This window comes from Anopheles coustani, chromosome 2 (genome assembly GCF_943734705.1).
Source record: "Anopheles coustani chromosome 2, idAnoCousDA_361_x.2, whole genome shotgun sequence".
In the NCBI taxonomy this organism is placed as follows: domain Eukaryota; kingdom Metazoa; phylum Arthropoda; class Insecta; order Diptera; family Culicidae; genus Anopheles; species Anopheles coustani.
This window is the reverse complement of record NC_071289.1, coordinates 18,228,791-18,256,215: the sequence shown is the minus strand read 5'-3', so window position 1 is coordinate 18,256,215 and position 27,425 is coordinate 18,228,791. Positions and strand designations below refer to the sequence as shown.

The window sequence follows — 27,425 nt, the reverse complement described above, 5'->3', positions numbered from 1 at the left end:
CACACACACACAGTCATGTTAAGTTATTAAGTTGCGAAAACAAAAACGATATCAAGGAGATTAAACTAATTTTTATGAATACAAAACAAAGTTTATGTGTTATTAATTTGGTGCATGGTATTTCTTTGGGGCGTTTCGGGTTTTGTTTCGTGGTTTCGAGATGTCTGCAGTTGCAAAGTTTTACTTTTCTTTAGCAAAACGAAAGGCGTATGTTTTCATTTCTCAACCTTTTTTGCTGTATTTCTGTATTTCTCCACCTTTTTTGCTGTATCCAAATATTCTTTCAAATGGTTTAATTGGTCGGTTAGTAATTTTTATGCATGAAAGTCAACGTTGTCTGTATATTTTCTTCCCTCGGCGTTGATGTACCAATTTGCATCAAGCATAACTATAAGGGAACACATTTTTCAACTGTAAATTGTCCAACATTCTTATACCTCCCAGAACAAAACCAAAATATGAACCTTCTGCTGGTAAGGTAATTCGACATTTGTTTATACAGTCGGACTTCGATTTTCAGGGGCCGAATTGACCTGGAATACAACTCCCGTATGCGAAATTTATTAAACTGTTTAAATATCAGCATTATTTAATGAAGTCGTCCTTACGAAACGCTTCACTTTCAACGAATGATTTAAGCAAATATTGCAATATATTAATAAAAGATATTCAATAATAAACGCTGCTAATTTTCGGCATAAACTAATTGCGTATTCGTTCACAATGCATTCGTTTGATATTTGACTATTTATTTAATTTAGCTTCACTTCCTAGCGCGATCTTGATCTAAGTCATTGATTATGCTGAGTTTATTCCGTACTGAGTGTTGATTTTTGGAAGTCGGTTCGACACCTCTACTTTCGGTTGTAGCCATCAATTGTGGCTTCGATCGCATTTTCGTAGAGTAGATAGTTATATTAGTTTGTTTAAGTGTAGGGGGACTAGAGTAAAGCTGAATTACTGAAGGAAATACAAACCAATGGTAGAAGTAAGATACAAGATAGTTGAGCAGTCATGAGTACGAACCCACGAACGCGAAGATCGTGGATCAACAATTTGATTAATCGCCGATCGTGAGTCTCATGGTAGTCGGTCACTATGCGTAGTGGAGTACGCGCAAACAGCAGTCAAATGCATTATTTACTTATCCTTGCTCGTGTCCTTCTCCTCCGAGCCGTTATCCTTGACCATCACGAGCAGCTGTAGCATGAGCAGCGCCTCCACCTTGTCCAGAGGATCCATGAAGCCACGCTGCAACCACTTGGGGATGGTTGTGCGGGCGTGGCTGAAGCCGAGCTTGTTTAGGATGTAATCGATACCGTACGGTTCGATCGATTTGCCCGCCCATGAGAGGAGTCTGCACGGGGAACGAGGAGAGGTACTGTCAGTAAACACGGTTAAACTCAACACAATACAAAGTTACTTACCGCACGGTTGGTTCCAGATGCCACGTCTTGCAGTTGAAATGCCTCCAGTCGGTGCGCATGAACGACTCGAGATCAGTCTTTTCCACCACAATGTTGACGTGTTTCCCCCCGGATCCTGCTCCACTGCTTCCGGTCGTGGTCGATGGAACACCCGTGGCTGTACCGACGGCACTACCACCTTTCTTCGATCCCAATTCCTCCGTCACCAACCGGTGCACTTTGGTACCCGCGACGGATGCCGCCATCAGCCCCGGAGTGGTAGAGGTGGTGGTAGGACCAACACCGGTGCCGCCATTATTGAGTGTCGTACTACTGCCCAGTTCGTTCAAATCAACCGCACTGCCACCGGCACCGATGGCAATCGATTGACTGGAGGTCGAATCTTGCGTGCCAAGTGACGACATCGATGGTGCCGGTCCCATCAGATTGCTCGTGCTGCTCTTGAGCTGCGCATGGGCCGTTTTAAGCCCGACCGAAAGCCCGGCCGAACTGCCCGCGGACGGTGGGGGTGGCGTGACTGTGGCGGGATTCGGCGACGACGACCGATTGTTGGTGATCGTGCCAAGCTACATGTGGAAAGTGGAGTCATTACTGTACCAGTGAAATCTTTTGATTTGATTTTGAATAAGCAAACACAAAACGTACCACTTTTTCCTTCTCGCTAAGGTAGGACGTAATGAGATCATGCAAGAAGAAAAAGGCATCCGCATCCACCGTCACGAAGATATGATCCTCGAACGCTGTTATGAAACTGCACTCCACCATTGGTTTATCTTCTGTAGAGCATAACAAAAGTACGGTTTTTTAGTAAATAAACAAACTAGCACTCGACTGCAGCCGAAGGACAGAACAATGCTTACGTGAAGTATCCGGCGTTGAAATGCCCTGCAGGTGTTCCGTTTTGAAGTGCAGCTGGAGGGTTGGCAGGGCGAATATCACCTCCCGATTGTGGTTAGGATCCTGCAGTTTCGGATGGGACGTCGAGCCCGGTCCCGAGCCGCGCGCACGTTCGATCGAGTTTGTATTGTGTTCTTTGTCGCGTTCGATCACCGGAAATCGGTCCACTGCTGAAAAGTTAAAATAGATGTAAAACAATCACACGAATTAGAAAAGTGTATAGACAGCTGCATCAAAACATGCAATACATTACAAGAAATTAGAACACGCGAATGATCAAAACCATTTAAGAAAGTGTTGGAAAAGTTAGAAACGATAACAAGTCGATACTTTATACGCTTTTTGCAATATGTAGTTTACTTTTTGCAATAATTAGAATATCTTTACTCTTTGATACCTCATAAATCTATCCAGTGAAGGCACTACTTACCATCGATTTCGCTGTTGGCAAACGCATAGTGGAACCACTCGTGCAGAGTCTTGAATTGCGGCGGAAAGATCACATTCCGCGACATCCGGACGACGGTCGCGTTCGAGTGGTGTTGCGGTGGCGCCTGGCTGTTCATGCCAAGTCCGAACGTGAGCGTCTGGATGATGTGCACCTCCTCGGTCGACTCGACGTGCTGCGCCTCGGTGGCAAAGTCGATGCACGGTTCCTTCAGGCTAAACAGTGCCCAGGACTTCGCCTTGAAGTTGATACCGTGGAAACAGGCGAGCGAGATGTTCTGTCCGTGTAGCTCCATCGTGCCGCCGAGCACGGTACCGATGTTGGACAGCGGCACGCCCAGCGTCGACAGCCACAGTCCCTTGGTTTGCTTGAGCGGCCGCTGCCAGTGGCGGTGGTGCCGGGCATCATGGATCGAGGCCGACGCTGACTCCGCACCAAACGCTGCCTTCTTCTCCTCCCGCCTGCGCACACTCGCCCGCAGCGAAGGGTTGGCCAGCCGTGGTTCGAGACTGGAGAAGACTCGCTTCGACGATTTGAACTGCTGCGAGAAGAACTCCTCCAGCTTGTAGAACATCTTCAGTATGTCCGCGGTGGTCGACTTGGAGATCATCATCTGCAGCTGGTCCCAGGAGAGATCGCCGTGGATGAGAATGATCGCTGGATAGTTCGTGGGGAGTTTGTTGCTGAAGTCGTGATCCTTGGAGAACTTCCACTCGTCACGTAGCTGCGCGTTTAGCGAACTAACCCGCGTCATCAGAACGCTCGTGCCCATGTAGTCGAACTTGAGCTCGAGGGCGTTCAGCTTGATGCCCACCTTGTGGTCGGGCTCCGAGCCGGGATCCTCCCGAATGTGTATGTATGTATCGATGCGATTCAAATCGATGGTGCCTCCCACGATTCCTCCCTTCGCGTCGAGCGATGAACCACCGAGGCCGACCCCGATGTACATGTTCTTGTGGCCCGTGCTCCCGATGCTCAGCCGTCCATCGCTACGGAAAGCCTTAGTCAACCACACGATGTTCCCCATCACGTTGCCCATGTTCATCTGCACGTTCAGCTTGGTAAAGTTGATCGCGAACAGCACCAGCGTCTCCCACGACGTCACCTGATTCACATCGGATGGAGACGACGTCGAGTCCAGGCTGGACGACTTCTGATCCTTAATGCGGGCCGTCGAAGATGCACTGCTGGCGCCACTTCCGCCATTCGTACCCAGCCCTCCGAGATGGTGCTTGTGAAGATCGCTTTCCAAACTCAACCGCAGTCGATCGCGACTCATCGTTTCCCCTTTGCCCAGCCCCAGACCTAAGCCAACATTGTCAGAGTCTCCACCAACACTGCCAACACCGTCCGTCGTGCCGGTTCCTTCCGGTATGGGCACTTCCAGGTCACACATGCTGGTCTGCTGCATGCCCAAATCACCGAGGAACATCCGCCGTACGATACTACGCCTGTACCAAGCCTTCGGAAAGGCGAGTATCTCCGTAAGCCGGCGCATATCGTACTTGAACGATGCCGAACCAATGTCCACGATGGTCGAGAAGCGTATCGTCGCCTTCGACGACTGGTCGGAGTGTTTCCGCGAGATGCCCGCCGTCTCGATGATGTTGATCTTCTTCGAGCGCGTTATGTGGAACTTTACAAACTCCACGTTGATGCTGAGCGAGTCCTTACGCTCACTGTCGGCCAGCGGGGAAAATTGGTGCGCCTCCTTCAGGTTGCTTTTCTTGCCCCCGTACGGATGGAAGATGTACACGTTGAAGTCGGCGAGGCAACCGGTGACGCTTAAGCCACCCGCTACCTTTCCTTCACCACCCGCGGCGCTCGTCGGGTTCGTCGCATCGCTCGGATGACTGGCCGTATCATCGCCATCCTGCCGGTTCGAGCTGAAGATGATGTCAAGACTCGGCAGCTGGAGCATGCACTCCACTCGAGACACCGGCAGGCAGGAGAAGCGGAAGGTGGAGGGCTGCATGTGGAAGTACACGACCACGTCCACCGGGAAGCTGGCGTAAACGGCTGCATAGTTGTGTTCCAGCATCTGCAGGTTCACCGGGTTAGAGGAGGCCCCACCGGGGACTGCTCCTGGTCCGGATCCGCCACTTCCACCACCACCACCACCACCTGCGCCACAGCTACTGCTGCTCAACCCCGCAACGCCTCCACTAATCTTCGACGAAGGGATCGGTTCGAGCGTTTGCTCCAGGAACTCCAGGATGTGCGGCGATATGATCGTTTCCTCCGGAATGCTCTGCAGAGTCATCCACGCGAACAGCGTGGCGCGTTTGGAGGCTAACTTGCGCGACACACCAAATGGATCGTTCGTGCTTAACCGCGGCGAAGCGTCATCTCCGCCGAGCGTTTTCGATTGATACTGGAGCTTCACGTCCAGCCCAGGAATGTGGAATATCGTCAGATCGACCAGGGCGGTATACGGCGCAGTGTTGTACTTCAGCCGGGACTTGTCCTTATTCCGACGCGGTGGAATCGGGCTGCCCCAATCCGTCGCACCGCCGGTCGAACGTTCCCGCTTGTGGTGCTTTCCGACCCCCGATGCCGAAGTGTTACTGTTCCCACCGACACCCGTCGTCGATGCAGTCGTCGATGTGGTCGTCGTCGCGTTCGTCGTGGAAGACAGCCGCTCGTCGTGAATGTCCTTGGTGTGCAGGACACACTTGCCCGAGTTCACCAGCACCTTGATGTCGAGCTCGAAGTCAATGTTCGGTTCCTGCTGCTTCTGCGGGTGGCTCGGGCTTTTCTTGCGCAGTTCCACCTGCTCACCATCGATCTCGAGCAGATGCGGCACGTCCGAGGTGGCCGAGCTCGAGTCGTACCGAGGCCAATCGAGCCCGGAGTCTGAATACGCCGCCACGTCCGAATCGGCACTGGGGAGCGACGATTGGCGCATCGTTTCACTGAACGTTACACGGGACGAGTTGGGAGGAATCTTCACCCTGAGGGACGCTGTCCGCGAAGGCCCAGAACTGGGCGATTCCTGCAGGCTACTCATATCGTCGCTTCCGGTGAACGGATCCATAACGCTACTACTAGTTCCGGCGCCACCAGCACTGATCACACCCGTTCCTCCGGGACCACCAATTCCATCGATGCAGCCGGCATCGATAAGATCTTCCCGGGTGGGCGATGGCGCAACAAAGGAACGGGAACGATTGGCGGCCTTTAGCATCGGTTTACGCATCGCGGGGCGTTTCCATTTCTGTAAGGAGACAAGGTGTTATAATTTAGAAAATGACCACATCAACAATCAACAGAGAATGGATTTCTGTTTGTGTAACGCTATGACTTTAACAACCGTAATTTTTATTATTTGCTGTAATTTTTAGAAAGTGTATGCTCATGATGTTTCATCGGTGATCGTCGCTGAATTTTCATTATTTCAATTTTAATTTGATTTCTCTACACAGCTATGCGTCAATCCTTCTGACATACTTCTTTCACACGAACAAACCGAGTCGTTCTGCTCCTCTTCCTGGCCAGTCTCAATCGAACAATCCCGTTTTTCGAAATCTTCATCGCAACTAGTAACTGCCAGGTTACAAGTGTCCACTGAATTATCCGTCGTGCTGTTCGGGTAGCCACTTTCGGAAGATTTGGTCTCCAACCCTTCGGGAGCAATAGAGCCAGCATCGATCGACTGCTGCGTATCTCGTTTATATGAAAGGGCATAACCGGGTCCTATGATGGCTGAAATCGGAAGGCTCATATCGATGTTACCTTCTGGTGATTCGTGCTGGGTCAACAGGTACTGCACAAAGGGACAGTTGCTCTCTTCGGACGAGCGAATTTCATTGATTCCAACACTTGGTCGATCCATCATTACGGATGATTTGCGTGGTATTGTACGTCCCTTTTGAACCTCCATACTGTTGCTATCATGCGTGAATTGCAATCGCTCTTTCAGCTCCATCAACAAAGCTTTGAGCTCCTTCAATTCATTTACTCTGTCGTCGGTATGCTTAACATCGTCAGATTCCTTGGACATATCCTTGGTCTCCTTCATAATGGACTTGCGAGCCCGAGGTTTTTGCTTCTTTGAGGTCTTCGATTCTCCTTCATCCTCCGTTTTTCGTTCGTCCTGATCCGACTCGAGCTTCGATATCACCGGTAGGCTGAGCTGGGCGCGCTGTGACATCGGTAGCATCGAGGACGAGTACGATGCGTCCAACGGCGCGATGCGTTTCAATTTGATTATTGCTTGCAGAGGAATCTTAATTTCTTCGATATCCCCGTCCACTTCATACATTGACCGCCGTAGATGCACCTGACACTGGTGTCCATCATCAACGTTTTGGCACAATAATTTTAGCACGATTTTAACGGACGGCATTGTATGTAATTTTGTCTAAACAACTTCTGTACGAAATTTGACTTTGCGAAAATGGTTAGTGACTTTAAATAAAATGCTTATGCAATGCTTACTTGGATGATTTTCCAAAAAGCCGTACATGAATTTGTGTGAATCTTGAAGTTCTGCCTTTTGTACTGCATAGGAAAGTAAGTGGAAAAAGTAGGCTAGCTCACACTAAATTCCGACATGCGTTTCATGTGTAGCCAATATTATTTAAAACAACAGAGTTACACAAACAGATTTTCATGAGATCATTAGAGAAAATAGTTTAAAATTCCGCATAGGGATATTCAATGTACCAACCTGTATCATATCGCGCCGGAAGTATTTGTAGTACACAGCTTGCAACTCCTGTAGGCGTCGCTCTTCGTTCTCGATCGTTTTCACCGACGCACCGAGCGTCCGGAAGTCGTTCACTATCTTCGTCTGCTCGTTGATTTCGTTTTCCATCAGCAGCGATCGTTTCTTCGGATCCAGCGTCGTATCAAACAGGAATGATGGCAGCGAGTCTACCGATTTGCGCGACTTGGCGTCCTTGCCGGCCGTCTGCGGCCCACCGGCATCGATGTCGTCACTATCTGGCGTGTCGGACGATATAGGCTCATCGTCTTCCGACCCGGTAAGCATCGTGAGCGTATGCCCCAAGGCCGACAGCTGCTTGCCGATGTTTACGTCCAGATGGATATCGACGCCCTCCATCTGCCACTTGACGTTGAGGAACCACTTAGCGTTGTCCGGATGTTTGGCAGCGATCGTGCGCGAGCAAACCTCGTACGTACCCTCGGACACCACGCAAAGGTTCATGATGCTGGCGTCGCCCATGTTCGGCTTCCACTCGTCCAACGAGGAATCGAAATCTTCGGCGAACCGTAGGCACAGTCCCACGAAGCGACCGTTCGACACGAGCGAACCGGAGCTGCACGCGGAAATGATGGTATTTTCGAGCGTTATCACTACGGCGCCTTTCTGCTCAAAGTCCTGCACTGAACGGTTGCCCCAGATCTGCGGGGGTTGATTGAGCGGCAGGCAGATCCCCATATCTTCGACCGTCAGCTGCAGGAAGAGCGTGGACAGATTGGCCGACGTAGCCAGATGATGGCTGATCTGGCCGAAGGGGACCTTTTCCAGCACTTGCTGTGTGGCCATCAGTACCTCCTTGTTCAGATTGGCCCGCTTTTCCGTCCAGTACTCGTAGGCATTCTTGTAGTTGAGCCACACCAGGATGGCCTTGTCGACGGCGATGGGTTGCACGTAGATTAGCGGCCGCTTTAGTGTGATGAGAACCAGTTCCTTATCGTCGTTGAGCATTTCGTTTTGGAATGCGTTCCGCAGCCCGATGGTGGTGTTAAAGAACGCGTGCTGCTGAAACTCCGGTTCGGCTTCGTCAAAGATAACATTCTTGATAATCTGCCCCAGCGAAAGGTTCAGATCGATCTGCGCCTTGCCGAACAGCTTGGTGTTGGACACGTCGGCGATGTTTTTCACGCGATTCGACAGATGCAGCTCTAGCAGACCCGTCTCAAAGCGCACGGCCGACGAACAGGGCGTTGTTGCCGTCAACTGTATGCGCTTCACACGAATATTCAACGAGAACAAAATACGCTTAATGGTCGATCCGTTTTCCTCCGACTCCTCCAGCCACAGTGGGACAGGTTTCTCTCCGCCGTACACCTTCTGCACCACCTCGTTCACCTCTTTCATGAACACCTTCTGCACGAACACCAAATGGTTCAGCAGATCCGTCGTGAGGCAACGCTCAAACACACCAATCTCGGCCGACGCTGACAGGTATCCGCCCTGGCGCAGCACGACCCCATCGATCGGCACCTCCTCGGAGGTGCTCTCGGGGATGTACTCGGCGCTAACGTGCACCGGTGGAAGCGCTATGCATGCCTCCGACGGAAGATTCGTTTCGGTGGTTTGAATTTTCGTCGTAAAGCTGAGCGAATGGTTCGGCAGGTCGATGGTGAACTTGGCCTTACTCCCGGTCACCCCGGTCGACGTGACGTGGTCCATTTTGTACTGCGCCTGCAACGACGGTAGCAACGCCGCACTGATAGACAAACTTTGGAGAATAATATTGAACTGCATCACGAGCGGTTGTAGCAGACCGCTCGGATTGTTTCCGGCACCGTTGTTCGCCGTCGCACCGGTCATGGTGCGTACGGTGGCCGTACTGTGCTTCCGATGGCTGCCCGCCGATGACGACGGTCCGGCTTTATCGCGCGAATCGCGTTGATTGTGGTGGTGATGATGATGGAGCGGCGATTCCGGTTCTTCGTTTTGGCGCGTAAGCCGGGACGAGGTGCGCGTTACTCGTAGCTCCTGCAGCGTCGACGAGATCTGCTTCGAACTGCGCGTCATCATGCCGTGCAACGCGACCGGATGCTGCGGTATATCAACGTTAACGATTCCAATCGACAGAAGTCCATTGTTTTTATCTTTACCACGGCGCGTGATACTCGAGTAGAGCGTTTGGCTTTTACCGATAGACACTTTCACTACCGTTCTGAAAAGAGGCCGTGAGAGGAAGAAAGAGAACGTGAAGGAAAAATTCACTAACAAGTCCATATTTTGCAGCTTGGGATCGAAACTTACTGCTGATTCGGTTGAACACCTTCAAGAAGCACGATCATCGCTCGACCAACTTGCCCCGTTAGGGAGCACTCGAGTGACGCAGGCCGTGACTTCTTCCGCCACGTCGTGCTGCTGTGCAGTGCGGTGATTTCCGCCTCCAGTTTCAACCCGCTCAGCGTCGCCAGCAACCGGGTACGGTGTATCTTGGCCACACCGAACACCACCAATCGGGTGCGTTCCGGTGTCACAATACCAACATCCTTCACGGTGCCCCCGCCGTTAGCCGATCCTCCACCGTGACCGATCAAATCGTCTTCATCTCGCATGGTTTTACTGTCGTGAAGTAAATTGTACTTCCTTGCCTTGATCTGTTCCACTGCATCCGGTGAAATTGAGACGCTAGAAAGGACAATCAAAATAAGCACGTTATGTTTTGGATCGATGTACCGCCTCGGATGGCTTACCGGTGGGCGATGGTTTTCGTCTCCGGCATGGCCGAATAGAGATCCAGTAGATGGTAAACCGTTTTCCAACACTTGGGTGTATCCAATATACTATGAATCGGTCCGGTAAATGTTGATCGGTCGAATGGTGCAGTGTAGTCTGTAAAAATACCAAGGAGATCAGAATGGTTTGAAGTGGAATGCATCGGCTCTTTCGCTGAATCGAAAAACAGTCGATAATCATTACCTCCAAAAGTACTCGAGAGGCCCCCGGTAAGCGAGTTCTTCGCTTCGAGTGACTGCTTCGACTGCGCATCAGCAAACGCCAGCCCCGTTGGGCTCGTCTTGATCGGCGTGTTGATCGTTTCGTTCAGATTCGTGTAACCCAGCTTGCCCTTCACGGATTTGCCGGTGCTGCGAAGCTTCTGCGCGAAACTATGCGGCCGATTGCGCGAGTTCGGGGACGGAGTCAGTGGAATGAGTGGCCCAAGCGTCGGCATCTTGCTCCTGCTGATCGAGTGACGGAGCTCGTGGCGCATGGTGGAGATGTCTTCGTTGAACTTATCGTATCGCTCGTCGGTGTAATCGAAGATGCCGGAAGTTTCGATGTGCGCCATCAGCGGTTCGTTCAGCGAGCCCATCAGCGTTGGATCGTTGATTTCCGATGCCAGACTCGATTCGTCCTTCAGCGGTGCACTGCGCTTCCCACCGTGGTCCGGATGGTCCCGCAGCTCGTTCTGTGCATCCTTCACGTTCTGGTACATGTTCGTAATCTGATGCAGAAGCCGCAGGAGCGGCATGTTGACCTGCTGCGAGATGTAGCGCACGTTCAGACTGAAGTTGATCACCGTGCTGGTGTGCTTTTTCAGCTGGCCGCGCGACACGTACAACATCGCCGGCTTCGTTTCGTCCGGGAACCCGTCGGTCATTTTTAGCACCTCCAACTCGACGCCGACCTGCTCGCAGAGGAACGCCGGCTGCTCGCCCGGCATGATGATCGTAAACTTTCCGTTGCCCCGCTTCTTGGGGTCTTTTTGCTTGCTGGGCTTTTTGCCATCTCCCGCCTCGCTTACCACGATATCGATCCGGATGGTGTCGAACGAACACACCAGCGAAAGGTTCGTGCCAAGGCTCTCCAGCGACGACACATCCTTGCTCGAGACGTTGTTGATCATCTGCTGAGGCATCACTCCGAGGCAGGTGAGCATCGGCTCAAAAATGAGGTGCGCATCAAGAATGCGATTGTTATCCTGCATGTACTTCACCGAATGAATTGCCGGACGGTTTCTCGACGTTGGGCGACTGCTCTGCTGTTGGAAAAGGAGAAACAAACGTTAACAGAATACTTGTCTTCGACTATTGTTGGTGTTATCACTTACGGTAGTCTTTTCCTTCTCCCGCTGCTTGGTGCTTTCGCTCTGCTGCTTCGCCATCCAAGAGTACAGATCCTCCTTGTGGTTCGCCGGGGGCGTCCAGGGTTTGTCCATCGAGTCGGACGAGCTGCACACGGACGGTACCGAGCCCTCGCGCAGTTCGCCATACTCCACGCCGACCGGGTCGTGGTGCTGGTGGTGCGGCTGATGCTGCTTGTCGAAGATGATCGGGAACATCTGTATGCTTGCACGCGATGGCGGCGCTGCCGGTGGAATGAAACTTTTTACCGACGATTTCTTCCGCAGCTTGCGGTGCGAGTTGTTAGTGGTACTGGGGGAGGTATTAAGGGAATCGCCCAGCCGGTGGCCGGTGGTGGCCATGTGCACCGCCGACGCCGCGGACGGTACCGGTGGTTCGCTGGGCACTTTGATTACTGCGAGCGGGACACGGGTTGGTTGGTATTGGTAGTGGTGGTGGTGGTGATGGTGGTGACCGGCACACGGAGCGTTTCGTTACGGGGGTTGGTTTTTTGTTCGGTTTTGTTTGTTTTTTTTTTTAAGTATATTTTAGGTTGCATATTAGCGCAAGGAAACCGAAAGGTAAGAAAATTGGAGAAAAGGAGAAGCAAAATTTCAGCTAAGGTTCGCCAAACTTACAGGAAGTAACACAATCTACGATCGACATCTACTTTATGTGTGTGTGCGTATGTGTCTCTGTGCGTGCATGTATTTTGTTGTACGTGACCATGTTAAGGTTCTTGTTAGGTCTGTCCATTGCTTATTTAATTGTTAGTTAACACAGCACACACGGACAGAAAAGGTCAATTAAAGTACACACACACATCGAATAAGTGTTAATAACTTTTTCCAGCTTTTCTTGAAACACAAAACACGCACACAAATCATCGAAACTTCTAGCTCTAATAAAGCAAACATGCACTGGAAAGCAACAAAACTGATTGGAACCGAATCGGAAAATAAGAAAAATCGAAGGCAACGCAAATATATATTGGTTATGGGATTGGGTTAAAACAGTGGCAAGCAACTTTGTTGGAACTAGGATCAGTGAGGAAGACGACAATGTGAGCATTAGAAACGGTGTAGCAAGGGATTGTGGGGGGGAATTAGAGAAAAATAGAGCACAAGAGAGAGAGAAAGGGCCGAAGACATCGCACGTAGAAGACACGTAGAAATGGTCGTCGGTTCTGGGATCCTTGAATCCGTAGAACCGGTTTAGGAAGAAAATGTTTACCATGATGCTGTTGCTGGTGATGACTGGTTCCGGTGGCGGCCGACGAGGCCGACTGTTGCTGTTGCTGCTGCGTTTGGATGCACTGCCCTAGCAGCATCGTGTGCTCGTTTTCTTCCCCAAGCAGCGGGTGATTTTCGACGATTCCGGCCGGATAATTATCCGTGTCGATGTCATCCGTATCCTCGGCGTCCTACGGTTTGAAAAACGTGTATTCAAAAGAAAGACCGGTGGTGGTGGAGGTTGGGACAAAAGAACCGTTGGCCGGGTGCTCGGAAGAATCGAGTCAATATGGAAAAGACATCAACTTGGTCGAGGGTAGGATATGTTCCGCGGACACACTTGGAGAATGTGGATAGGAAAATGTTTACACGACGTTGCGGTTCTGCTTCCGATGCGTTCAGTTCATAGACAACATATACCCATCCGCCTTGTACTAGTGATTCTATAGTGTGTTAGTGAATGATACAACAAGGAACACATGGTGGGCAAAACAAAAAACAGAATGTCCCCCAAACTTGTCACCCATTCCCCATAGGACATACCCACATTGCTTCACATAAAATTGTGCTTCAAAGCTGTCCGCTTTTTAAGTTTCGCCAAATCATCTATACCACGTACTTAAGTAAGTCATACACCCCTCACCACATTCACACGAACATGATCGAACAGAAAGCACATACAAACACACACACACACGCACAAACAAATAGACACAATACAACCACCGTGTTTCAAAAGGGTACGTAGATATCCTTTCAGAATTTTGCAGATAGTCTCTCTTGGTGTGTCCGAGTGTTTATGTACTTCGTGTGTACTTATTTGTAACCCTGCTATGGCAGTAGATCACGTGAATTTGGCGCGTTCGAAACACTTACCCCAAATAGGTTCGTATCGCTGCAAAAGGAAAGCAATCAGTGTGAAGTGGTTGAACATATTTATGGTATTGTTTTATGCTTGCTGCGTTGAACTCGGATACCTCTTATGGGTTCTCGATCAACTTCCCTCCCTCTCTCTTCCAGATGGAACGAACGAACGATGGTGAATGAGAATGGTTTGCTTTTACTTTTGGAACGGATGTTATGTTGCTTGAACAAATGAACGCAAGAGCGGCATACCGGCAAACGTGTGACGAAGACAACGGGGAAATTACGTTGTATGTTGTGGATGAAGCTTACAATGGGATGGAGAAATGTACAAATGATGGGTGGGTGGATGTGTACGGAAAATGGATATGGATGTGCTTGATCAGATGTACAAAGCTTTAACAAACGATATCAACAAGGGGACCAAGTGGTGTTGGGAAACACTCGATTTTGAACAACAACTCCTGTCCTGTTTCCGGAAGAGCGGATTTCGACGGATGACTGAAGACAGAGCGACCTCTGGGAGCGTTTGGGCTGTGCCGATGTGAACATACCTCGTCCTGTGGCAACGCGAACGTCACGTTGACCGGTTTCGCTAGCTTTCCCTTGTACTGGTGCTCGAACAGCATCGGATTGTAGAGTACATTTTTCCACTGACGACTCAATACGATTACGGCCTAGTTCGATGGTAAAAGGGCGATAGAAACGATGCGTTTAACCATCTACGACTACCAAAAGGAATTTAACAGACCTGTCTCATCGTGCTTAGCTGTGGTAGATACTGCTGCTTTAGAATGTTTTCGATTTTGGCGGCCGTCTCGTCCAGGACGTACTTCTGAAGAACCGTGCATAGTTGACAACTTGGGTCCTCCTGAAGCGTTTTGGCAAGCGGGGTAAACTTCCCACCGTATCGGCTCTTGATCGGCCGGTGCAGGGACGGTCGTTCCCAAGCGTCTGCCATCAGTGCCACCGTGACGGCTGTCCGCCGGATGTACATCGCCTTCATGAGGGCTACGATTTTGATCGCAAACCGATTGCTTGGGTTCATCCACGCGGTAATGGCCGGTGATGCGGTGCTTAGCAGGTTCCAGTCCAGTCGAGTGTAGTCGATCTTGCGCGTTATTGGTGTCCTCGGTGGGGCAGCAAAGTTGAACCACACCGTCTTGAAATCGATCACACAAGAAGAGGTCTTCCCGTTGTCGTTCGTGCAAGGTGCAACCGTACCAGTTGTGTTGGCGCTTCCACCGACTCGTGTTGCATCGCTTCCAGAACTACCACCAGCTGCCGAAGGCTGTTGTTGGCTAGAGGCGGATTGTCCCGGTACACTGGATGGTCCCGAACCTTGTGGTTGACCCGAGGGCTGCCCAGTTCCCGGCGGTAGCGGTGAATCATTGACCAGCGACGCTCGAACCGATGCCGGATCTACCTCATCCGGTACGATGATCGATTTAAATGACTTCCCACCGTCGCCCAGGATCGTTGTGGTAGTCGACGTCGCCACCGTGGTCGTAACCGTGGTTGTAGTGATAGACGATGTCTTTTCCTTCGACTTGATGTCGAACAGGGACGACCGATCCTTCGTGCCACTGCTACCGGCCTTCGGTGTACCGGGTTTTTTCATACCGAACTTAGCCAACGCTTCCGCGGCCATATTACCACCCGCTTCGTTGAGCAACGTAACTAGGTTGAGTGGGTTGTTCAGCGTGACGCTATTTTGGTTCGCCTCCGAGTGAACCGTGGTCGACGCCGGCAACACATTGTCCGCCTCGGGTTTCAGCGTTTCTTCGGCGTTTTCCGACTTTTCGAACTGCGATCGCTTCACTATTTTTACGCTCACACCTTCCAGACCACCTTCGAACATAATGTAACCGAGTCCGCCGGAAGAACTGCCTCCAGAACCAACCTCTCCGGGCACCACCGTAGACGGCTCTTCCGGAACGCGTGCGCAATCAAACATCGCGCGACTACGATGCGCCGGAATGGCCGTGATGACGATTTGCGAGTCAGTCAGATTGGCCGCTTCGTTCTTCAGCCGTCGTAGCTGCGCGTGTGCCTTTCCGATGTCGAGCGTTATGATCAGTTCCTCCAGCTGCTTCTCGGATGTTTCCAACAGAATCGGTTCGCCGGGAATGTTATCTGGTCGGGTTTGCGAGGATAGATGCGCCAGCAGGGCACGCGTGCCCCGTATCAGACCGCTCTTCTTCAAACCCCCCGAGCGCACCGTGGGCTGCGTGTAAACTGTGTGCATCGATGCCTTGGTGGTTTTGCCCAGGTGGAACCGCGTCGAAACGCCCTCGAAGCAGACGGCGAGCAGCGACGCGCAGCTGAGCTCCTGAACGTTGTCCAGGGCGGCGAACGAAATCACCTCCTCCACCACCGAGCTCTGGATGAGCGTGACGTTGATCTTTGGCAGCACGATCAACCCCTGCACCTGGGTCGAGATGCTTTCCTCGTACACGTCGGTCAGCACGGGGCCACCGGGCCCTTGTAGGTTCCGCTCCGCCGTGGAACGCTTCGAGTTTGAGTGCACCTGCGACCAGTAGCTGAGGGATTGATCCCGCTTCAAGATGTTGACCGCTTCGACCTTTCGTACACACGACGCATGGATATCGTTGACCACCGTCAATGGATGCAGCGTGGAAAGCGTCGGTGTTAACGATTCGATCATTCTGCAAGTAAAAGGGCAAGAAATGTAAACAACATTCATTCTAGTTTTACTTATCGACTATCGATGAGGAACATGATCTAGTCTTCATTGAGGCTTCAAATCTTAACAGCACAACAGATATCTCAGATAACCTAATTCGTTCAATCAACTAACTATACCAGCATGGTTAAAGTTGCGTATCGATATGTTATAATATACTTCATAGTGTTATTGCTTTATTGTACAGATTATATGTCAAAAGCGGAAAAAAATCATGGTGAAGTTAAGTTGGCTTCCGAAAACGAATTGCACAGAACAATCGAACTTATAACCAGCATGGACACGAATAAAAATGCCCTATCTCTATGGCAACGTTTGGCAAGGACCGATTTGGCTTCGTTACGGTATACGTTGGGACTTCGAAACAGGAAAAATGGTCTAGAAGAGAATAAAGACCTCAGCAGTAGCACCTTAATCTACCACAAACATAGTAGATTGGATGAAAATTCGAGAAACGAATTTTCCAACGGATTTAAATCTAACTAGGAAACCAATAAAATTTAACAATGTTGATCCAAAACGACAATCACAGATCAGAACACCTACCTTTGTAGTCCTTCGAGTAGCAACGGTGTCAACATCACGTCGACCTGTCCTTTGAAGCGCACCACAATCGAATTGCGCGTCGCTATTTCGCCCTGCGAACTGAGAAATTCGTTCTCACCCTCCTTGCCTTCCGCTCCTTGCTTATCGAAGCTGCTGCGCACAAGCACACTCGGGTCCCAGGGGTGCGGCTTGGGGAGCGTAGAAAAGCCTCCCGTCGATGAGCTGGACGCACCCCCGCCGGACACACCGCCACCAGCCGAGGGACCATCGTAGCGTGAAACGATCTTCACCTCGCGCCAGTTGGAGTAGGTATCGAAGTGCGGTATCAGTTTCCCGCCAATGTACACCAGACCGCCGTCTTCGTTCTGCTGAAAAAGCGGCATGGAGAACGCATCCGCACCGAGCGGCATCGAGCAGTGGGACCAGTTGGAGCACCGCACCTGCGCCAGGTGCGTCACGTAACTTGCCATCAGTAGGGGCGAGTCAACGATCGGCCGGTTGATCTGCATGTGCAGGTTGACGAGCGTGATGTCCTCCTGCGAGGAGAGTGCCGAAATGAACGAGCTCGACGACAGCGAATGCGATTCGGACGAATCCTGCGGGTCAACCTAAACACATCGGAAAGAGACAAATGGCCATCAGTATGCGACATAGTTGTAGACACACACGTTCTCGTATCTGCTTTACTTTCGTAAAAAGAAAACATTCATATGAAAGCAAACGGTTGTGCCAGGGGTGCTACATAAATTATCTCAGACTAAAACTTTGCACTACTTCTATTATATTGTTGTGAGGCACGAGTTCTAATGACCGAGTGTAGCGTACAACACTAGGTGAATATGAAACAATTATTACGTGTTATTTCACACTAGAAATGGGCCGCTATTGTGTGATACAAAGATTATTACAAAGTATTAAAGTATTATTTTAAAGTATTAAAAATTTCAGCATATCTTTTTTAAGTGTTTCGGTATATGGACATTATCAACCAACATACGGTTTCCAATTATTAACACTTTAAGTGAATTTTGAATAAAATAATTTGTTATTAAAAATCAAACTAAATAGTACATAATAGCAAAACAAAATGTAAAACAAATAATGCTAGCTGGTCACCGATGAGCAACAGATTAAAACGATAAGCAAAATACTGTTTGTTATATGCTTGGTTTGTTATATGCTGTTCAGTTACTAATCAACGGTGAATATATTTCAATAAATTGCTCCTGAAGCGCTGTAAAGCTCGCAAAACAACCGAAAATTAAGCGGATAAGAAAAATGTGTAATAGGTGCATAGGATAGGAAAACGGACTTAAAATATGTTTTTTTATTCTGCAGTCTCTCGAAGCATACAAACAAACAAAAGCACACTTGAAAAAGGACATTCACATAAAACCAAAAACACACACACACACACAGCCAGTACAGTCTCGTGTAAATGAGCTTGCAAACGAGGTAGGAGAAACACACTCTGAACAAAAATGAAGGGCAAACTGAAACCGTACAGATGTTGAAAGCGAAAAGGAAAGGACATACGATTCAAGCACAAGGATAGCAATCAGATACACTCAAAGACCGACTGCGGTATGCATTCAGGAAGCTCGAGGAAGCGAAATGACAAGAGAGAAATATGAAAAAGATGGGAATGGCTCTAGTTCAAGTAGCTAGTATCCATCACGCCACAACGCTTCCGTTTTCCAGTATTACCCGCATGCATACCGACAGTCGAATTTATACAAAAAGTAAAAAGAAAAGGAAAGAGAGAGAGAGAGATTTGGCTTGAAAGAATTTGTCTTTTTGTTTTCGAATTTGTTTCTAAGTTACTTTACTCACATCGTAGACTGGCTTAAAGTGGCGGAACTCGGGCCGTGGTGAAATGTTGCTAAACTTACGCAGCGGGGTCGCTAGACCGTGGAGCCGTCGTTCCTCTTCGTTCTTTAGCGGGGGGCCAAAAGGACAAGGGAAGTGTAAGGGGAGACGACCGACGGCCAGATGGACGAACCCATCCCCACACACCCATCATCACACACACAGTCAACAAACGTCCATCCAACGACAACAACACACACACGCGCACCCAAGCGTGCCGCACGTACCAGGGGAAACAGGTGGGAAGGTCGGAGTTGTGTGGAGTGTCCAATTTATACCAAATAGCCGATTGCGTGCGTGCGTGCAGTTTTTTTCCGTAGACATTTTGATATGTTCCCAAACAGTATGTTGCAAAACACGCCGTGCACCGTTCCGTCCGTGAGTGTTACGCCGGATGTGAATGAAACAGGGTGTTTGGGGGTGTAGGGTGTTTGTGTGTGTCGGGATGTCGTTGATGAGAAGTGGCGGTGTGGGGGGTTCGTTTGCGCAGATGAATTTTGTTGCACACGATTGATGACAAACATATGACATCCATTACAGTTGTGGGGTTGGGAGGGATAGAAAGTGATGAGATAGTTTGAGAGATTGGTTTGCCATGTGAACGTAACAGTAGTCGAATTGATAGTCGGTCGCCATATGGAGTTCGGGTTGCGATCGTCAGATTTGCATAGTAAGGACATCACAACCAGAACATCACAATAGCGCAGGAAAGAGTTTGGTTTTGTTCGCATATACATATAACGATATATGGGCGGACGAAGAACATTTAGAAAACAATAAATGACAATTGGCTGTTGTGGCTGCTGCAAGAGGTCCGTCATATAAGTAGAGGACGCTGCCCACGTAGAGAGAAGAAAGATTTTTAACTTTTTAAACCATCGCAGCAAACGCAGGAGTAAATATCGTTCTTTTCTCGCAATGGAATGTCGCTAAACTACAGAGAAGATCACTAAGGTTAAGTACTAGTTTTGAATGGAAAGGAAATGAAACGAAAAGTGTAGTTGTACTACTGCTGCAATTGTTCGCGCAGACTATGAAAGCAAACTTCAGCTTCAGCAAACATTTTTGCTAAGGACGTAAAAGAAATGCGAACAAAGGTAAACAGTAACAGAAAACGAAACTCTCAACTCGGCGTTTGTTTGGTGTTTGAGCAACGCTAAATGTATAACACTATGGTGTCCAGGTTCCTGTGTTTTCCGCTGGTTCGGTTCGATCTTGCAAAGGATCGCCGGCGCAAACAGTCCACTTAGTCCCGGATTCAACTTAGATCACAACTGAAGATAAAGGGCGGTGCGATCGCACTGCGAAGCAAAACTCACCAATTCTGCGGTCGACTGTGGTCGCATCGGGAGGCTCCGATGCTCGGGTGTGTGGATCTCGTAGTCGCTCCGGTGCGTCGACAGTCGTCCCTCCAGTTCGTTCGGCCCGACGATGCTCAAGTCAGAGGCGAACCGTTTCTTGGGGATGGCCGCCGCATGTGGATGATGGTGATGGTCCATGCCGCTGACACCACCGGCCGCCTTCAGGCTCGAGCTGCGGGATGCGTGCAAATCTTCATCGGCCGAGAAGAACGCTTCCGATGGGTTCTCGGACGTCAGCGACACCGTCCGTTGAACATCACGCATGATCACATCGTCCGAGGGTAGTGGTCGTAGACCGGACAGTGGTAGGATACCACCAAGCGATTGCTCCGAATCCGACGCCAAAGGATGACCGGGAGACGGTGCCGAGTGAGACATTTCCATCACCATCTGGTGCTGGTGCGAGGCCGGCTGATGCTGGTACTGCGACGCATGATGTGCGGCCGAGTAGTGCTGATGCTGATGATACTGATGCGGCAGGTACGACGACGACGACTGCGAAGGATGCTGATGGTGTTCGTCGTAACCGACAGCCGGCAGGCTGTCCAGTTCACCCTGCAAGTAGTCCGAGTAGTGCATCAGTCGAGAGTCCGAGGCGGAAGTGTTGGGAGCTTTCTGCACCTTGAATCCTTTCGCCGTTAGCAGCCGCGATTCGGAGGAGTCCAGCCGGCCCGGGGTCGGTGTTGATACCTTCGAGCTGTTAGTGGTCGTTTTAGGACTAGCATCGAGCAGCCGACAGTACGGGACATCGTGGGATATTGTGTTTTGTCTGCATAGCGATGGAAGAATGCGAGAGGGTGTTAACATTTGTCAAGGAAGGCTAATTCTTAAACATTACTCTAAAATTTACATCTGTAGGTAGTTTTATACAAAGTCTATCAACAATTTCAGATAAGACTTCACCTGGAACATACCACGCTTACTAGGGTGTACTATAGGTTCCTTTCCCCGGTATAATGGAATTAAGAAACCATCAAAATTCCCAATTTTGTCTGAGTTTTTGAACGATTTCAAGGAACCAATGGACGCTATAAAAACAAACTTTTCCAATAGTTAAATTCAGCCATAAATAATATCAACTTTTAGAAAAACTTGAAACTCTTAAACAACGAACAAGACAGTAACTCACCTTCCGCTGGTGTACGAAAAGCGTCTTCCTCGCGCACGATCCGAACCGTGCGGTGAACCGGAATCTTTCTCCTTGACCCGCTCGAGCGACGATTTGCCCGAACGTTCACCCGTTCCGGTGCCACTCCCACCACGAATCAATGTACTATTCGGTGAAATCTCGGCCGATGTAGCCTTCTGGGACAGCGTTGCATCGTGTTTCTGGGGCAGATGTGGCGATTTGCTGCTGTCCAACGTACCACAGCAGGCCGACGGAATTCCACCACCGTGAGCCGGTGGATGGCGGTGGCCGGCACGATGCAGACTTGGTTTCCCGATGTACTCGTAGCACTCCTGTAGCGACACTGGCTGAAGGCTGTACGGTGGCGTGTGGAACACCAACTGACCCTCGTGCAGCAGACTCTGGCCGAAGCCGTACTCGCGCGGGTTCGAATGGATATGGTAACGCGCGATGTTGATAAACTCCTGTATGTCCTGGGCGCACGGTTTGAAGAAACGTGGACCATTGCGGTTGCTACCGAAGAAGGCGCAGCCACCGACGCAACCGCAACGCACCGGGTCGCTGCTGGCCGACCACAGGAACCAAAGCTTTTTATTCCTTTCGTCGTGAACCTTCAAGTAGCTAAAAAGAAAAAGAACAATTGTCATCACTGATGTTCGCCACGGGGTTCTGTGGCTGTTCTAACTCACCTGTGCTGCACGAGATGCAAACAGTGCTCTGGTATTGGCAAGGCAGATGCAGCTTCGATAATGATCGGACCAAGCGACACACAACCAACTTCAAGCCACGGTTCGTTGGAATCGATGTCGCGTCCACTGTTGCGAGTCGAGTGAAGCGAAGCATACGGATCCTCCTTGTCGCGTCGATAGTGGACGGACGGGTCGTCTCGACCGTCGCGTCCCTTCTTGCTCGACGAGATCGACCCGTATGGATCATCTTTCGTGTGTTCCTTCGAATCCTTTCGGTGCGGTGGATACGGTGGTTCGACCACAACATTCTCCCGCCGGCCGGATGATTTCAGCATCATGCCAACCGACGAACCGGACCCGGTGGACGACACCATCGGCCCGTTCTCCTCCATCGTGCGGCGATAAATGTGGCCCGTCTCGTCGGACGATTTACGATAGCTGTCCTCCGGGGGTCCTGGCGCATGTTTGGTTGAGTTTTGATGATGCAACTTGGCCGATCGGCTGCTCCCGGTGGTGTTGGTGTTGCTGTGCGAATTACCACTACTGTACTGGCTAAAGTGGCCCCCGGTGGATACGAACTGGCGCAGTAGAATCGTTGGTACTAGCCCGGTGATGCCCGATTTCACCTGCTGGCCGTGCAGATTACAGGTGGCCAGCCGAATCGGCGATATCCACGTATGCATGGCGGTTCCATTTTCGATCAGGTAGAGATCGACCGCGTCCACGGCGACACGCGTCATCCGATACTTGATGTCCTCCGTCGATGGGCATCGATACTTTGCATCCTCCTTCGTATGCGGACAGGTGCTCGACGGAACGCCATGGTGACAATAGCGAATCGTTTTCGGCGACTTTAGCTCGTTCTCCGAGTCCATCGTGAGGAAGGCGAGCGTCTCCAGTCCCGTCACAACGTTACACAGCTGTGAGAGTGTCATCTTGCCGGAAAGTTTCCCTAGCTGGACCTCGAGCAACCAGGCGTACTCGAGCGTTTCGTCCTCCAGCTGGCGACCCTCGTTACTGAACATGGCGTGCCCACGGACCTGAACCGCCGAAAGCAGCAGGTGTCCCTGGCGTAGATGTTTATCCTTCGACGGGCGCATCGTGTTGTCCGAGGATATGAGAAACGAGGGACTCACGAGCACCTGCAGCTCCGTTTCGTGGAATCGCTTCTTCATTTCGAACCCAAGCCGCTCGATCAGTACGATCGGGCAGGGAGGATCGTTTTCGTTACAATTTTTCATTACATGTGCCTGTAGATCATGAATCGTAACGCTTACGATCACCTCCAGCGGACGATAGAGCCGGGGATCAAAACGTTTCGGCTTTTCATCCGGATTGAGGCTAGTCTCGGATAGCGACTTCGCCGGGTCATCCTTCGACGATGTTTTCCCATGTCCTCCACCACCGGCCAGTGGACCGGTACTGCGAGTGCCGTTTTTACTGTTCGAATTTTCCATATCCGTAAACGACTGATCTTCGCCGAAGATGTTCTCCTTCAGGTGAATGAAATTGCGCAGGATCGCCCCGTACGCAAGCATCACCGATGAGCCGATTTCCAGTTCCACCGACACCTGATCCGGCGGCAGCGTGGTCGGATCGAACCGTGGCGCACCACCCTCCCCGACCGTTGTCCACGCGATCGCAGGCGATTTGCGTAGCTTTGGGATGCGCATGGGACTGAGCAAGATTTCCTCCTTTTCCGGCGTCGTTATGTCCGCCTGTGGATCCGGCCCAAGCGGTGGCATCGGATGGTAGATGTACTTTATCGACAGTGCCACTATCGGCACGGTCCAGCAGTCGATCCATCCGGTCGACCGCTGGCACACCCTGCGCCACTTTTTGTTGATCAACTCGGAGCGCTTCTTGACGCTGCCATCTCGGGTCAGAATGCGCGCATTCTCATCCAGCGCCAGCAGTATCGGCCGGCTGCTCGAGATCTCCGGAATGTACATGCTCAAGTCCAGACCCTCGCCGTGTATCCAGAACACGATCGGGAGCTTGAGCGGCAGAAAATCGTCAAACGGCAGCGAGAAGCTGAGATCGAACAGATCGCCACAGAAGGCGAGATGGTGATTCTCCTGGTTGGTGCTCGAGCAGTCGATCCAATTGAATTCATTGCTAAGCGTTATGATTTCAAATTCCTTTAGAATGACACCGAATTTCCATGTGTACGGTACAAAGCTAAGAATGTCCGGCCGTGCCTTCGAGGCCCAGTCTTCGATTAGATCCTGGAAAAACTCCTTATGGGAGAACACGATGCAAGCCGTCGCTTTGCTGCCGGTCAGGTTGATAGTCCACTCTTGATGGTCGTTCCATTTTAAGGGATAGTGTACTCTACAAAAAAAAAAAAAATCAGAAAATACGAATTGCTATAACTTATACGGTTCAAGTGAAATTTAGTTCGCAGAATAAGTACTGCTATCGTTTTCCTATCAAAGGAGAATATGTTTTGTTAGTATGCACCACAAATTTGTGATTGAACTTTAAAAATTTCTGGAATAATTTCGCTTGAACTCGCGTCCCATGAATGAATAAAAAAAAAAGCCTCTACTTTAGCTCATTTTGAACATGCTTTGTGAATGATATAATAGCATTAACGTACAACTTGACTGGATAATGCGAGTGTCTTTTTAAATTATAGGGTGATGCTGGATAACTGCATTTCCGTTCCTTCACTATTATTATCTCCTTTCAAGTATCGGTTTTGAAGGGCCTATTTATGTGGTTGTACTCTTTACTCACTTGACGTTAAACTGTAGCGTTTCGCACTCTGCCAGACTGCGATACTGCAAGCTGGTCGTCGCCTCCACATGTAACAGCTGTCCGGTCACTTTCGTCGCAATACCGTCCTGTAGAATGATCCACGGCAGCGTCACCTCCAGGTAAGAACCCGCCCCTATGTTCACATGCACCGCGTTTGTTTCTTTGTTCTTGGAAAAAAGCACATCGATTGTGGCTTCGTTCAGCGTACATAGGCTAATGTCGAACGAACGCACCTCACGCCGATCGCCCGGCTTCGGGGGTTTGGTAACCGGCATCGGTTGATAGTCGGGTGGAAAGAAGAACCGGAACAAATGATCACGCTGCCGATCAGCCCACGGACCGTAGCTAAAGTCCGTACCTTTACCACACTTAATGTCAATGCCCCAAACGGGTGGTGCTGCTTCGACGACATCACCGTTGGCTAGCGTTAGTGTGACCGGTTCCTCAGGCACCACACCCGCTTCGTCCATGTAGAAGTACAGCTCCATCAGGTTGGACATCATCACCACAAACCCTTCGCCCATGTAGCGCGGTGGCTCATCGACCATTCCGGTGAACTTTGGGGATGGTGCAAGCAGAACCTTCGCATTTTCGACCTTCGCCTTCACAAAGTGCATAAAGTGGTCCAGCTTCGAGACGGCCGGTTTGGTGCTGTACACGCAGTGCGCTTCTTCCACGCAGATTGAAAGCGTCGTCGGGGTGAGCCGATTGCCGAAAGCAAACCGTCCCGAGCAGATATCGATCTTGATCACCGGAATCAAATCCCGCCAGGTGGTGGCCGTCATCGCCTCCGGGCGGGGCTTTTTCACTTTTGCCGGGGGCTCTGCATTATGCCGCTGGGCGTTCTCGTCGTTCATCATCTGTTCCTTGAACTTTGCGATCTCTTCCGCGCTCATGTCTTCGGTCGGAACGAGCACCGCCGGTTTCAGTCCGAATGTTTTCTCTAGCTTCGCGTAGAGATCCGACCGGTTGTAGATGTGCACCTCGAACCCGTTCAGCATCACCGAGAGTCGCGTGTCCGAGTGCGATAAATCCTCGGAGACATCCTTCGGGACGTACGAGCGCCACCAGCGGAAGATGAAGTACCCGTCCTGTACCCGAACGGTGTAGTCGAAGCACACGTACACGACGTCACGAAACATGATCTTCCCGGCCAGGGGGTTCACGTTGAGCGAGCCGATTTTAAAGTAGGCACCACGCACGTACAAACGGTTGGCCAGCTTCGTGATAATGCAGCCGAACAGGCGCGCGTTATAGAATGTGATGTAAACCACCCAGATGATGGAGGACAACAGCGACGCTAATAGCCAGAACATGTTCTGGTCCAGCTTCATATCCTCCAGCGGCTGGGTCATGTTGAACTGACCCATGCTCATCAGATCGTTGCTGTCGCTCTGGCCCGAGTCGATCAGGCTCATTTCGCTCGTAACTTCGTAACTCATTTTGATGCTTTTTGTTGAAGGTGGGCGGGGTTTAAATTCTGGATGTGTTAGTTCGACCTCCCGTCCTCTTAGAAATCCGGCGTTAGACAAAAACTAATTTAAAGCTGAAACAAAAGTGAAAAAAGTAATGATTAAAAGTCAACATTATGAGTGTAGCTTTAAAACATGCACTAAAACAGCAGTACATTTTATAGCATCCATTAAAGGAACAGTAATTAAAATGAGCTCAAACTCGAGAAATTTCCGAGAAAAGAAGAAGAAAAAAACGTGTTTCATAATGATTCATTCAAACACCTGCCTAAGGGGTTAGATTTCGTGTATTACGAATAGCAATTACGTAAAGATACAAACCCTGATAGACTTACGACATATGATTTTTTTGCCAAGGGCGTTATAAGAGAAACGTGTTTCGTAAAACATCCAGTAGAAAAATAATTGGCATCCAGACAAAACAATGCTTTTGTTGTGGAGATTTCAAGAGCGAAGCGAAAAATCAATAAAATACGTCCAGACGAAAAATGTAAACAAACCACAGCTGGCATGCAGCAGTGCGCGATCAGCTGATGAAATATACAAAAACATACTTTCCATTGCAAACAGGCCGGAGGGGTGATGGAAAAGTGAAATTTCCACGTTTCGAGTTTCACTCCATTGCGCCGAATTTATACATTCGTGGAGAATTAACGGAGCACAACAAATGGATGAAAAAATCTCGCGCTGACGCAGTTCGAACCCGGCATCGGGATCCAGGAAATCGTACACATTCTGCTGATATCGATTGCTCTGATAATGACAGCCGCAAAGACAACAACTGACGGGATGAAGAAACCCATCCGAGTGAAAAATCGATCGAAGCACCCGTCTGCGCGTAAGTGCGTATGGATGAATCGGTCACTAAGCTGCGACGGAACGAATAAAAGCAGTGAATCACAATCCCACACGTTAAGCCACTGTCGCAAGGTCTTATCAGCAACGATTGCGATACTACGCACTTGTCGTTGTGTGGAAAACTAACCATTGACCCCACACATCGATTCCAAGGTGCAATGGACAACGAACTTCCGTAATGGGGCGATGTCACAACTTTCGAAACCATTTTTCACCACTTTAGATGTCTTAAGTCAACTGAACTTCACATTCTTGCGGTTACCTACCTTAAACACTGTCTTTTCAACATAACTGAGTAACGCAATGAACTTAAATTGAAACGAAATTTCTATCAAAAACTAATAGCATCACAGATCGACTTGCAAACCTTGCCACCATCTTG

General features: G+C 50.0%; 1 protein-coding gene across 1 annotated transcript; it reads right to left on the bottom strand.

The window, feature by feature from the left end:
• Positions 1-259: 259 nt before the first annotated feature.
• Positions 260-27,425, bottom strand: LOC131267578 (bridge-like lipid transfer protein family member 1). The gene is made up of 21 exons (XM_058270485.1): positions 27,310-27,425; positions 24,693-26,259; positions 21,951-24,284; positions 21,262-21,882; positions 20,091-20,901; positions 18,736-18,837; positions 16,903-17,510; positions 14,401-16,318; positions 14,204-14,326; positions 12,787-12,976; positions 11,541-11,968; positions 10,409-11,471; positions 10,183-10,321; positions 9,740-10,117; positions 7,445-9,650; positions 2,755-5,989; positions 2,288-2,494; positions 2,073-2,203; positions 1,667-1,993; positions 1,428-1,609; positions 260-1,357 (listed from the first exon to the last, which is right to left on the bottom strand). Exons 2-21 carry the CDS (start codon positions 26,153-26,155, stop codon positions 1,141-1,143), a joined length of 16,683 nt encoding a protein of 5,560 aa, XP_058126468.1. The 5' UTR covers positions 26,156-26,259; positions 27,310-27,425; the 3' UTR covers positions 260-1,140.

Coding starts and splice junctions, on each gene's coding strand:
- LOC131267578 (XM_058270485.1), bottom strand. CDS start 26,155: ATGAGTTACGAAGTTACGAGCGAAATGAGCCTGATCGACTCGGGCCAG. Junction 14,327..14,400: donor AGCTAAGCACGATGAGACAG/GTCTGTTAAATT, acceptor CCATCGAACTAG/GCCGTAATCGTATTGAGTCG. Junction 12,977..14,203: donor TCGCGTTGCCACAGGACGAG/GTATGTTCACAT, acceptor TTCAAACCGTAG/GACGCCGAGGATACGGATGA.